This window comes from Grus americana, chromosome 28, assembly GCF_028858705.1.
Source record: "Grus americana isolate bGruAme1 chromosome 28, bGruAme1.mat, whole genome shotgun sequence".
Classification (NCBI taxonomy): Eukaryota; Metazoa; Chordata; class Aves; order Gruiformes; family Gruidae; genus Grus; species Grus americana.
Genome location: NC_072879.1, coordinates 1,199,157 through 1,211,777, shown reverse-complemented (window position 1 = coordinate 1,211,777; position 12,621 = coordinate 1,199,157). Strand labels below are relative to the sequence as shown.

Sequence of the window (12,621 nt, the reverse complement as noted above, 5' to 3'; positions counted from 1 at the left end):
TCCCCCGTACCGGGTGCCTCCCCCCTCGGAACGGAGTGACACCCCCCCCAGCACCGACGTGACCCCCCGCAGCCGGCACCCAGCGCATCTGGCGGCGCTGCACGACTGTGCCCACCTGCGCCCCCGCACATCTGGCTGACCCCAACCCCCCCCGTGCACACATCTGGCTGCCCCCACCCCTGGATGCGCCTGTTGCCCCCACACACCCCCCCCCCAGCTTCCCTCCCTCTGTCCCTTCCGAGGGCCTGGCTGCCGTCCTCTACCCCAAACACGCCTGTCCCCACACGCCCGTGTTTCCCCACGCGTGTCCCCAGCGCCCTCACCTTTCCCCCGCCCCCCGGTGGGTACTGCCTCCCATTCCCGGGCAGCGGAGGCTACCGGGAGGTGTGGGGGGGTTCCTCGGCACAGGGAGGGGTGACAGGTACACGCGGGGGGGGGGCACACGGCTCTGTGCTGCAGGGCCCTGGGAAGCGGTGGTGGAGAAGGGAAAAAGGAAAGAAAGGGAAGGGGAAAGGGAAAGGGAAAGGGAAAGAAAGGGAAAGGGAAAACGGAAAGGAAAAGGGAAAGGGAAAGGGAGATGGAGGGGAGGAAAACGGGATGAAGAGACGACATAAGCCGGGTTTAGGCCACCGGGCGGGCTGGGACTCGGTGTCCTTCCCAGGCACGTTTCCAGCCGCCCCCGGCCCCGCAGCACCGAGCCGGGCTCCCCACCCCGAGGGGCGGCGGGCAGCGCCGGCGGCTCCCGGCGAGCGCCGGATGAAGCGGCTGCGGCATTTCCCGGCCGTGGCCGCTCCTCCGGGCCGGGACCTGCCGGTTTCCGAAGCTTTATTGAACAGACCGAAAAAGTAAAAATAAACCCCGTAGTTTTCCCCGAGTGGGCCCCGCCAACCCCGCGTGGGCTGCTCGGTGCCCGGTCACTGCCGGGCTTCAGGGCTTGTCCGGTCGGGCCTGGGAGCTCCGGTGTGGGGCAGCTGCAGCAGCAAGACAGCAGGTCCCTGCTCTCCCGGGGGTGGGAGCCGCGGGCCGGTGTTCAGGGTGTCACGGGCCACCCGGCTTCGCACTGAATAATTCAGCAAAAATTAACATTCCTCAGTGCATTTTAACCCATCCCATCCCACCCCATCCATCCCATCCCATCCATCCCCATCCCATCCCCTTCCATCCCATCCCCTCACACCCCATCCATCCCATCCCATCCCCTCCCCTCCCATCCATCCCCTTCCATCCCATCCATCCCATCCCATCCCACCGTATCCATCCCGTCCCATCCCACCCCACCCCATCCCCTCCCATCCCATTCCGTTCCGCCCTCGGGAAGTCACTCAATAACATAAAGCCCTGCAAATTCCCGGGACACGGGAGCAGTGTGGTCACGCGTGGAACAGAGGATGAGCTGGGGGGGAGCAGAGGTCCTCCCTCAGCGCCTTTTCTGCCCCTGTAACCCCCTTACACTGCGGTCCAACCCCCTGGAGCCAGGACGGGCCCGCCCGAGCCGGGATGTGGGAGGAATCCGGCCCCCCTCGGTCCGTGCCCCGCTCCCAGCTCTCACCCCCGGTGCTTCACTGCCGGGAGGGTCCGCGGGCCGTGAGCAGGACCCCGACACCGGGAGGGAGACGCGTCCCGGGGGCTTCAGCGGGGATGCGAAGTCCCTTATATCCAGGTGGGCAGTGGGGGGCTTCCAGGCAGGTAACGGGACACGGAGCTGGGCAGCAGGGAACCGGAGCCGGGCGAGGATGGGCAGGGGGTGCCCGGAGCCGGGCAGGAATGGGCAGGGGGTGCCTGGAGCCGGGCAGGAATGGGCAGGGGGTGCCCGGAGCCGGGCAGGAATGGGCAGGGGGTGCTCGGGCAGCGCCAGAGGATGCTGGGGGGGGGGGGGGGGTGTCGAGATGCGCAGCGAGGAGGAGGAGGTGGGGAACAAACCAGGGATGAAGCAGCCGCGTCTGGAAGGGTTTCATTGAGTGTAATAATGGCGATAGCGCATCGACCGGCCCATCGACCGCCCATCGATAGATCTATCCCTGCAGCTGCCCAGCGCGCCCGCCGTCCCGCACAGCGTCCCCGGGCCGGGCTCACTGCCCCCCACCCCCCACCCCCCCCCAAGCATCGCCGGGGCCGCAGCACCGGGGGCCCCCCGGGGCAGGCGCTGGACTCTGCCCTCCGCCGAGCTTGGCACCGAGCAAACAACAAAAAAGAGAGAGACTTTTTAGTAATTAGTGCGACATAATTGAGTAATGCGGTAGCCCCGCGCCCCCCTCCCACCCCCCCACCCCCCCCCCCCCGGTTCTTCCCCGATCGATGCAATATCATTAGGCGAGAGGCACCGAGACACGCGGGGCCGGGGGAGCGGGGAGGCGGCAGGAGCTCCCCGGGCCGGGCCTCGGGAGCCGGACCCGGGCCCAAGCCGCTGCGGAGCTGTGTGAGCCCGGCGGGGTTTGCTGCCTCCGCGGCGGCCCCGGCCCGGGGGAAGCTGCTCGGAGCGCCCAGAGGCTCTGGCGATGGGCCGGGGCGCAGCGCGGGGGAGAGGCCCGGTCTCCATTCGCCAGCTGGATGCTATTGATCCCTTCCCTCGCCTCCTCTTTCTTCCTGAGCTCCCTCTCCCTATTTAATTCCCATCCCTCTGCTCCTCCGCAGCCGCCCGGGCAGCGCTCCGAGAGGAGCCGGGCAGTGCCGGCACCCCGGGGGCGGAGAGCGGTAAGTGCGGAGGGGGAGCGCGGGCCCAGGGCAGCCTCCACCCGGCCCGCCCCCCCCCCCGCCCCGCAGCCCCCCCGGAGGGACCGACGGCTTCGCTTAGACGGGACGAGCGGGGAGAGAGGCGCAGCCGGGCGGACCCAGTACCCCCCCCCCCAAAAAAAAACCCCTGCCAGCTCAGAACCCCGCTCAGCACCCCCCCGGCTGCGCCTCGCTGCCACCCGGGCGGAGCGGGGCTCTCGGGGCTGCCCGCACCGAAGGGGCGGCCCCGCTCCCGGCCGGCCCGGGCGGGAGGCAGCGGCAGCGGCGGGGCAGCCCCGGAGCCCGGGGGAAGGAGTGCCGGAGGCAGGACTCGCACTGCTGCCCGCTCCCTGCCTGTACCCCTGCCTTCCGGGGCCGTGCCGCTGCGCTGCACCGGGGTTGGTTTGCGCTCAAATCTATTTCATTTTTATTTTTATTTTTTTTTTCCCCTCCACTTAGGAACAGCTCGAAAGCCCAAACGACACGGCCAGGAATATACCCAGAGGAGCGGGGCGCGCACCTGCGGGCAGTATTTATTGCAGCCGGCGACCAGGTACAAGGCAGGGGATAAACCATTTTGTTTTGCCGGGCAGGGAAGGAGAAGGAGCCGGCAACGTGGCTCCCGCGCATCCCGCCATAGCACTGTTCCTATAGGAGCCCAAGTTCCTTAAAGTTCTTTAAGGCTTCAAAATAACAGCACCATCGCCTGGCAGGTGAATTATTTAGTGCCTATAGATTCCTCGCAAACCCTTTCATTTCGGTTCCAAATCTTCCCCAGCCCAGCCTTTGCCTATGGATGTCTCGATTTTACAACAATCAAGAGGGAGGCAAAGAGCGTGGCAATTTCTGCTAATCGATTTTCCATACAATGGGCCCCAGATGATGTTTTAAAATGTGAGAAACTAAAATGTGTTGGTTTAAATAAGACTTTTGCAATCAATAGCTTTTAAAAAAAGAGACTTTGATACCGGTTTTTGAAGGGGATTCAAACGCTTTCGCTTCCAAAACAAAACAAGGCAGGAAAAAACAGCGACGCCGGAAAAGTTTCTCCCGGATTTGGGGTTATTAAAGCGGGATATGGGGAAACCCGCTTCGGGGGGCGCAGCGCCAGCACCCAAGTCCCGATCCCCGCCGTTCCCGTTGCGCGCCCCCGCCCCGGGGCTCCGCGCGGCTCCGCGCTGCCTCCGCGCATCCCAGGGCGGCCGCGGGCGGGGGCGGCCCCGCACCTCCCGCCCTCCCCTCCCCGCCGTGTCCTGCGTTTTCGGGGGTGATTTGCCCTTCCCCGATTTCCCCGCGGCGCCCAGCGCGTTGCGCCGGGGTTTGTGGCAGGAATCCAGCCGGGCAGAAACTCCGTCCCTTTCCCCCCCAACCTTTCTCTCTGCTAAAAATCCCGAGCCCCCACCGCCTCCCCTGCCCCCGCTCTGCACCCTCGGCGGCTTTTATTATTTTAAGACAATTTTAGCTGCAAGATCAGGCCCTTTCCCCGCCGCTCCCGGCTTCTTTTAATTTTCCTTTTCCGGGTTTATATATTTTTTTATATATTTTTTTTTAAATTTCTCCTCCCCGGTGAAAAATTTCCCTCTCTCAGCAGAATCGGCCCCGGAGGCGTTTGGGGAGAGGGACAGACCGGGGGGCCCGTCGGGACCCCCCCCACCCCCGCCGCCCGCCCGCCTTCCCCCGGGCTCGGTGGGTCGGGGCCGAGCTGGGAGCGGGGAAAAGCGGCAGCAACTGGGGGAAACCAAACGGTGGGGCGGCGGGGATGGGGTGGGGGGAGAACCGCCCCCTCCAAAGCCTTTCCAGAGACTTCTCTCGTTTACCCCGAAACTTTGGGCCGCCCCGAAACTCGGCGGCCGGGAGCGGCGGGGCCGCGGCGGCGGCGGGGAGCGGGGCCGGGGGAGGGTGTCCATCCAATTTTGGGCCGGGGGGGCAGTTTGAGGACGGGCGGTTGCTCTTTTCGATGTAACCCCCACACGATTCACCCGAACGAAGCGGCCCCGCCGAGCTCCGGCGCAGTCCGGGCCGGGGCCGTGCGCCCCCGGGGCTCCGCACCCACCCGCGACCGGGGGCCGGGCCGAGCCCCCCCGCTGCCCCGAGCTGCGGGAAAATCAACGGGGGCCTCCGGGAGCCTCTTTCATCCGCAATTTGTTTTCAAAGTTCCCGGCAGAGCAGCCCTGAACTTTACACCCTGGCAGCGGCGCGGGGTGGGCTCGGCCCCGCCGGGGCTTTCGGGGGAAAACGGTTGCAAATGGCTGAGATTTCGCCCAGCTCCGAGGTGGGATTTTTGTTTTTTTGTTTTTTCCATTTTTTTTTTCCCCTCCCTCCCGTCCCCTCTCCGCCTTTCCCCGGTCGGGCCCGGCCGTCCCCGAGCCGGGCTGTGGGGCGGGTGGATTTATAAACCACAACGTGAGACATGCAACGAGTCTGTCGGTGCTCTGCGGGTCGAGGGGGTTGTCCCCCAGACCTCCAAAATGCCCCCCGCCGCCACCCCCCCCCCCCCCGTCTCTGCCCTCTTCCACTTGTCGCTCCTTGTGCATTTCGGGGACGCTGAAGCCCGCGTGTCTGAGCACCCCAAAGGCTCCTCGAGGCCTCACGGGGGGAGAGTCCGGGGGGGTCGTGAGCGCAGCCTGGCCGCGGGGCCGGGGGCGAGGAGCCGGGGCCGGCGCGTTGTGAAACATCGAGGAAACGAGAGGAACCGGGCGCTTTCCACCGCGCTGCAGCGCGTTTCTGCATCCCACCGTGCACTGAAACACGCGAATTCCACAGAGTTATTTTATACATAATGTATATAAGGATATAGGTATAGAAATACACCATATTTATTCTACATATTTGTGAGATAGATATGCGTGTATATATATTCTCCATTTGTCTGTATTTCCCGCAGGTATTTTCCTGTCGCCGCAGGGCTCCTTCTCCCGGCTCGGGAAGCGTCTCTGCCTCTTCGAAAAGATCCCGATTTTGGAGACTTTGCTCCTCAAGCCCGAGGGCAGCGGGAAGGTACGTCCGGGCCCCCTGCGCGATCCTGCTCCGGCTCGGCCCCACCGCGGAGCGGGCCGGGGAAGGGGTACGGGGGGTGTGGGGGGTGCTGCCGGGCCCGGACCCCCCTCCACCACCACCCCCGGTTCCTGCGGCTCAGCCCCCGCAACAGGTAACTCCGCTCGCCGGGGGCTGCGGGGACCCGGCGCGCCCCGAGGCAGCGCGTCCTGCGGCACGAGCCGGGGGAGGCAGCGGTGGGGACAGGCAGGGACAGGGGCAGGCAGGGACAGGGGCAGGCAGGGATGGAAATAGACAGGGATGGAAATAGGCAGGGATGGGAGTTGGCAGGGATGGGGACATGAGGCAGACACAGGGACGAGGCAGGGATGGGGACGAAGCGGCATCGGGGACAGGCAGGGATGGAAACGGGCAGGGAGAGGGACAGGCAGGGACAAGGACGAGGCAAGGATGAGGGTGAGGAAAAATGGGAAATGAGGCAGGGAAGGGGACAAGGCAGGGACAGGGACGAGGTAAAACAGGAAGCGAGGCAGGAACGGGGGACGAAGCAGGGATGAGGCAGGGACCTGCCGACCTCCAGCCAGACCAAGCAGCCGCCCTGGGCTCAGCGGGGATGGGCAGCGGGTCCCTGCAGGATGGGGCACCCGGGCCTGCCCCTCACCCACCCCGGCTTGCTTGGATCATGCTGTGCTTGTCACTAAAATAATCCAAAGCGGCTCATATCCACCCACCCACCCACAGGCACACCCACAGAGCGCTGGCCGGCCACAGCCGATACCCATCGCACAGACCCATCCAAGGGAAACGCGTGCATCGCTGCCCCCGACCCTCCCGACCCCCATCAAACTCCACTGCTGCCCTGGGCACAAAGCCACCCCCACGGCAGATGTGACCCCCATGGCAGATGCCACCCTGATGGCAGGTGCCACCCTGACAGCCAGCCTGGCTGGGGCGCGAGGCAGTGGCACCCCTTTCCCCGTACCCTCCTCTCTCCCGCAGCAGTAATTGCTGCTGTATTTATCCAAACTAGGAGGGGGTGGCAGAGAAAGACTTCGAAGAGTAATTTTCCGGGAATTCTCCTCGGTGTAATTGTCTTGATAATAAATCCAGACGCTTAGCCTGTGTATGAATTGCTTTTTACCATTTTCATTTATTATTGAACACAGTGGGGAGAAGGGGAAACGCAACAGGGCTCTTTCTTGTGAGAGAGAAGGGGCGAAGGGGCTGAGGAGACGATTTCTCTGCAGATCCGGGAAATCTGCATGTGTACATCATCTTGTTCTCCGTTGTGGGTTTGGTTGCTGGGGTTTTTTTTCCCCTTAATACTTAGCCCATTCCCCCACCCCCCACTTTTTTTGGGGGGTATTGAAAACTAATTAAATAACCCGTTAGCTAACACGTTAAATTAAGATCCACTCTTGGATTTAATGATGTCTCCGGAAGAATTGACAGAAATGTGAAGACAGACTGTCAATAGATTCCTTCCCCTGGTTACACTGTATAAATGTGATTAAAACAGATCTCAAAGGGTGTCCCGGCATGGTGCCCACACAGGGATGGAGCCACCGGGACACCCGTGGATCTCTGGAGACAAACGTCTCCCGAAGTGGGTGCTGAATGGGGAGGTGGATGGCAGGACAATGCTGCTGCTCCCAGGGGTGGCTGGTGGAGGACCGGGGATGAGAAACCACCCCGAGACATGATTCGGGGCGGAGTAAGACCCTGGCAAAGGCTCGTGCCTCTGGGGAAGGGGGAAGCATCCCTCGGCCGATGTCCCCAGCCGTCCCCCTGCAGCCTGCGTGCTGCAGCTCCGAGTGATACCGGCCAGACGTGCTCCTTCATCCCCAGCCCGTGGAGCGGTCCAGGGCAGCCTTGTGCTATGTGGATGGATGCAAAGCCGAGCCTTTGCTTTGTCCTGGCTCCAGCAATGCAAACAGCGGCTGGTGCGGTGAGCATACACCCATCGCTTTCTGCTTAAGCTCTCAGGTAAAGGTTACCTTAGCATCCAGGCTGAAAAAAAATCAATGGCTGATACAGCATGAGACTCAGAAAGACAACATACATCTATCACTTAGGGATTCGATGGGCTTAGAATAGTCTTGTCAACAAATGATTGTTTAAACAGAATATCTCAACTGTTTATGGCACCCTTAATCCATACATCTAAGCACCACTGTAACATGTCGTGAGCATGGATTGCTCCGTAGAAACCTCTGTTGTTAGGTCCGGAGCTGCGGAACACTTAAGCATGTGCTTAAGTGTGTTAGACTTCAAATTAATCATGTACTTAAGTGTTTTGCTCGACTAGGCCTGGCCTAAGAACAGGGAAATACCTGTCACTATGTTAATGGATGAAGTTTTTGTTTCCTGTCCTTCATTTATATAGCATATAAAGGGCTAAATGCACACACGTTGTGCTCCGGACACCGAGTCTTCTGGCTGATTTATCCAGCCGGTGCACAAACAGACCCAGTGTCACCCAGCCATGGAGGTTATTTCGTAGCTCTTCTTTCTCCCCGGGCGCTGGAGTCCTTGACGCGGCATTTCGGGGAGGCTTTGGGCCAGCGGAGCCGATGGTGGTGGGTGAAAACCCCGCAGGGGTTGTGAATTAAATGATGCAGAGGGAAAGAGAAGAGGAGCAGATGGAGAGGGCTAAAAAAAAAAGATGCAGAAGGAAGTGAAAAGCAAAAAGAGGCAGGAAAAGCATCGCAGACCCAGAGCAACAGCTACTGTGTCCAGAGGGACCTGAGCAGGGAAAGCGAGGGAGGCTGGTGCCAGCAGCCCCGCAGAGCCCCAGCAAAGCCCGGCAGCGCGGACCTGCAGGCAGCGGCTGCAGCCGCCGAGGAGATGCTGCCCAAGCGGGTGCTGGCTGGCACCCAGTGTCCCCCCGCTCCCTACGCGGGTGGCTTGGCCGTGACCTGGGGAGCACCCCCAATGTTATCATTCCCTTCTAGTGTTTGTTGCCTGGCCGGGCTGGCTCTGCGGCCGTTGGGGCAGGGCAGATACCTTGCTGCGGGCTCCGCTCTCAACGCTTGTCTCATGTTAATCATGCAACAAATTTAAGTGTGTTGGGAAGGGGGAGCTTCTGTTTCCTGCCCCCCAGATAAATGCAGCTTCAAAGCAAATTTGAAAAGAGATTTTAAGGTGTTTGGGGGCATGCAAGGGGACAGGGGCTTATGAAAATGCGGGACCTGCAGAACAAAAAATACAGCAAGAAAGGAGAGCGAAATAAAGGAGCATTAAAGCACGTATCAATATTTCTCCTCAAAATGTAGAATGCATTTTCTTTTCTGAAAAATTAATAACCTCACTTTGTCAATGGATTCTTTCCCCCTTCCCACCTTCCCTCCCTCCCTCCCTCCTCCTGCTTGCTTCCCCTCCTCTTCCTCCCTCTCCTTGTCTGCAGAAGATATTCAACGGAAAACAAGCAGAGAATAAAAAAAAGCCAGTTAATCCTCAGCAATTCCAGACTTGAGCTTTTTAATGGCCTCTCAGGGTTCATCTCCCAGCCACACAATCTCTGCAGAGAAGGGGAACCCTCCCCGCCAGCTGCTGGCTGGCTCCTGGCTCCGGTTCAGCCGCGCATCTTCAGCCAGTGCAACACCCGGCACGCTGCGTTCGGGCAAATCAAAGCGCACGGCCTGAGTTCCCCAGGAGGGTGTCCCTGCGCAACCTCGGGGCGGTCCGAAGGAGGTCGCGGGGAGAGATGGGGTAATTGCCAAAAGGATTTGGGGACTTGACCGCTGTGCTCCGTTGAGACCCGGCCAGATGCCTGCCGGGGCCAAGCACCCGGGTGCACGGGATGCTGAAGCTGATGTTTGCGTTTAATCTCCACCTTAAAGCCGAGCAGCTAGTTAAATGATGCACCCCCAGAGTGGTCTTGCTGGAGGGGGCTGGGGTAAGTCCTTCCCAAGATGCCACCTCCTTCTCTTCCTGCTAAATCCACGCCTCGAGCTCAAAGCCAGCAGCATGTGCCCGAGCCCAGGGAGACCCCCCCTTACCCCCGTGCAACCTGGCCTGGCTGGAGGCAGCGGCGGGGCCCCTTCATGCAGGACCTTCCTCAGGGCTCCCTGAGCAGCTGGCAGAGACGCCGGAAGAATCCCTCCCTGTTCACCAGCACTTCAGCATGTGCTTCGCTTCAGCCGGTTAGGAAACGCCCTCGCTGCCCGCGTGGTGCCTGGAAGGCTGAGGGAGTCTGGGGCCACAGTCCTGCCCGCTGCGGGGTCACCACGAAGGGCTCACGCTGGGGATCAAACCCGCTCCCCATCGCTTCGCATCCCGTGGCTCCTGAAGGCAGAGCCGATCGGAGGCTGCCGGACCCGGAGAGCTGGGGAGAGCCGGTCGGGAGAGTGGGGCGGTATCTGCCCCGCCAGGATGCTGTGGCTCAGGATCAAACCCAAAGGTTTCTGTGGTGGTGAAGACCAGGAATATTTGCCCGAGATGCTGCTCAGCTCTCGGGGCCAGTGGAGAGCTTGTCAAATATTGAGCAGGCACGTCAATGTTGCAAGCTCTAAGTGAAAGCAAAAATCAGTTAATGGTCTTCCCGAGCCATCCTCTTGGCGTGGGGAGTCCTTGCAGAACCTGGGGCGGACGATTTGCGAGGGGTTGATGTGCTGCTTAGTAAAGTGATCATTCAGCAGCCATTAACATGTGTATAAAACAAAATATCTGAAAAATCCCGGTGGGAAGAGGAAAGCGCTGCCCGGATTCAAGGAAGCGGTGCTATTCATCAGCGCCCGTAAGTACCCGCTGAAACCCCCCTGGGAATTTGGAGGAGAGTTTTGGGACCTGACAGCAGATAGGTTCCTCCTTTGGTGAGAATTTATATGAATTTTAATTTCTTCAATTAGGAAAAAAAAGCAAGATATTGAAAAAAAAATCAAAACAATTACAGACAATGTCAATCAAAGCAGGTGGTTCTGACAAGCTTTAAGGTTGTAGCTAAATTTAAGTTTGGGCGGTTTTTCAAATTTCCTTTTAGTGTAAATTAATCATGATTTTAAAACAAAAATAAAATCACATGGGGCTGGAAGAGGCAAATTATTCTGCCGGAAAATGTCGAAATGGGACAATTGGATGACTCCCACTCTTTTCATGTGGCCAATGAAAAGTTTGAGAAGGGAGATTTAATGAAACAGCTGGCTCCTTTGGGAAAAAACATTTGTTTCGATGAAGTGGCATTTTTCCGATTTTTCATAACTTTTGGAGTGCCCAGTCTCTGCTCGATGGAGAAGGGCTTTAGATGCTCCCGGGAATGGAGCCCTGCACTGACAGGGCTCTCAAGCTGCCACCCCTCTGCTCCGAGGTTTGTGTCCTGCCTTCCTCCAGGGGAAAAATTAGTGTAGGACAAGAAAATTCAAGGAGGCAACTGCCGAAGAGGAGAAAATTGCAGTGGCAGCGTCAGGACGACTCTTTACGGCAAAGGATTTGGCTCCTTTCGTCACCCTGTGCCAGGATGGGGCTCACAGCTGAAATTCGGCCCTACCTGGATGCCTGTGTGTAGAGTCTGAGCAAGAGACCATAACCCTGCCCTGGGCTGAGTTACATTCAGCTCTTCCATCTGAGATGAAACTACCGGGATTTTTAATTTACAATAAGATAATGATATATCTTTACAGTTAGTAATGTATCTTTCAAATAGGATAGTAAAAATATACATGTCCTCTGATGCTTCTTCCTTTGGCTGAAGGATGCAAGGTCAGATGAGGGTCTATCAACCTGCACACAGTATCTGGATCACAGACCCATCTAGCCTGGTTTCTTGTCTCCATCGGTGAGCCGTGGTCTATCCAGACACAACGCAGGTACTCGTTGACTCACCTTTCCATCAGGAATGGGTGAGTGAGCTTCTCCACTGCAGGTTGACCCTGAACCGTTAGGGCAGAGAGCCCCAGAGTTGTGTGTTGAACCCAAAAATTAAGCAAAGAGGTGACCCAAAGAACTCAGTGATAACGTGGACACACCAGTGTGGGGGACCCTCAGATTAAGTGGTCAAACAGGCTGCGGCAAGGGCTGAGGGTTGGGATCAGAGGACCATCTTTGCTGAGCAAGCACTGGTCTCACGTTTTCTGTCTGGGAAGCATCTTTGCATGTGAATTTCCTCTTGTGGTGACCAATAAATGTGGTTGGCTTTGATGACCCTGGAGAAATGTGGTTTTTCCTGGCTTTTGATGGATCTGATCAGCACTTGTGGAAACGAGGCCACTTCACGCAGGTGTGTCACAAAGGAAAGCGTCCACTTGTGAGCACCTGTGGTCTAGTATTAACCCCTCTGTCCTTTGGTCACGTGACGATAATAACAAAATAAGGATTGTAAAGTTCTTGCACAAGTACTTTGGGATCTAGATACAACATCATCCAGGGACCATAGCAAAAGGCACCATTAGAACACACACACACACACGAGATGCGCGTATCTGTGACGGGATGGATCGAGAGCAGGATCGATATCTGTGCAGTAAATACTCTACAGCACCTGGAAACAGCCACCTCACACCTGATCTTCATCTGACGGAAGAGAAGCGAAGCCTGGGCACCACTTTTAGGAGGAGCTGCTGGAGATCGCAAAGATGATGCCATTGGGGAGGCCATGGGAGCGAGAGCTGGGAGGCTTTTGTGGCAGTGAGATTTGCCTAATGAATGGCTCTTCGGAGAGGAGGGATGGACCTTGTCTACACACAAAATTGCAAGCCAAAATTGGTCTTGTGTAGACACTCTTAAATCATTTTAAAGCAGGTTGGTATTGGTTTGTATAATTCGATTCCTTTACCAAAGCGAAGCGAAATCGATGCAAATGGGGTTTACATTGATTTCAGTACATCCGCACAAAGGTTTTGCCCCAGTTTAATGAAATCAGTTTAAAAACACACCTTTAGCTAAACTGGCATAACTTTGTGTCCGGCCAAGGTGAGAGGGAGA

General features: G+C 58.5%; 1 protein-coding gene across 1 annotated transcript; it reads left to right on the top strand.

Moving 5' to 3' along the window:
• The first annotated feature begins 2,326 nt into the window (after positions 1-2,326).
• On the top strand, positions 2,327-6,809 carry LOC129197317 (uncharacterized). Its single transcript, XM_054805644.1, has 4 exons — positions 2,327-2,691; positions 3,169-3,262; positions 5,594-5,706; positions 6,445-6,809. Exons 1-4 carry the CDS (start codon positions 2,548-2,550, stop codon positions 6,706-6,708), a joined length of 615 nt encoding a protein of 204 aa, XP_054661619.1. The 5' UTR covers positions 2,327-2,547; the 3' UTR covers positions 6,709-6,809.
• Positions 6,810-12,621: the final 5,812 nt, after the last annotated feature.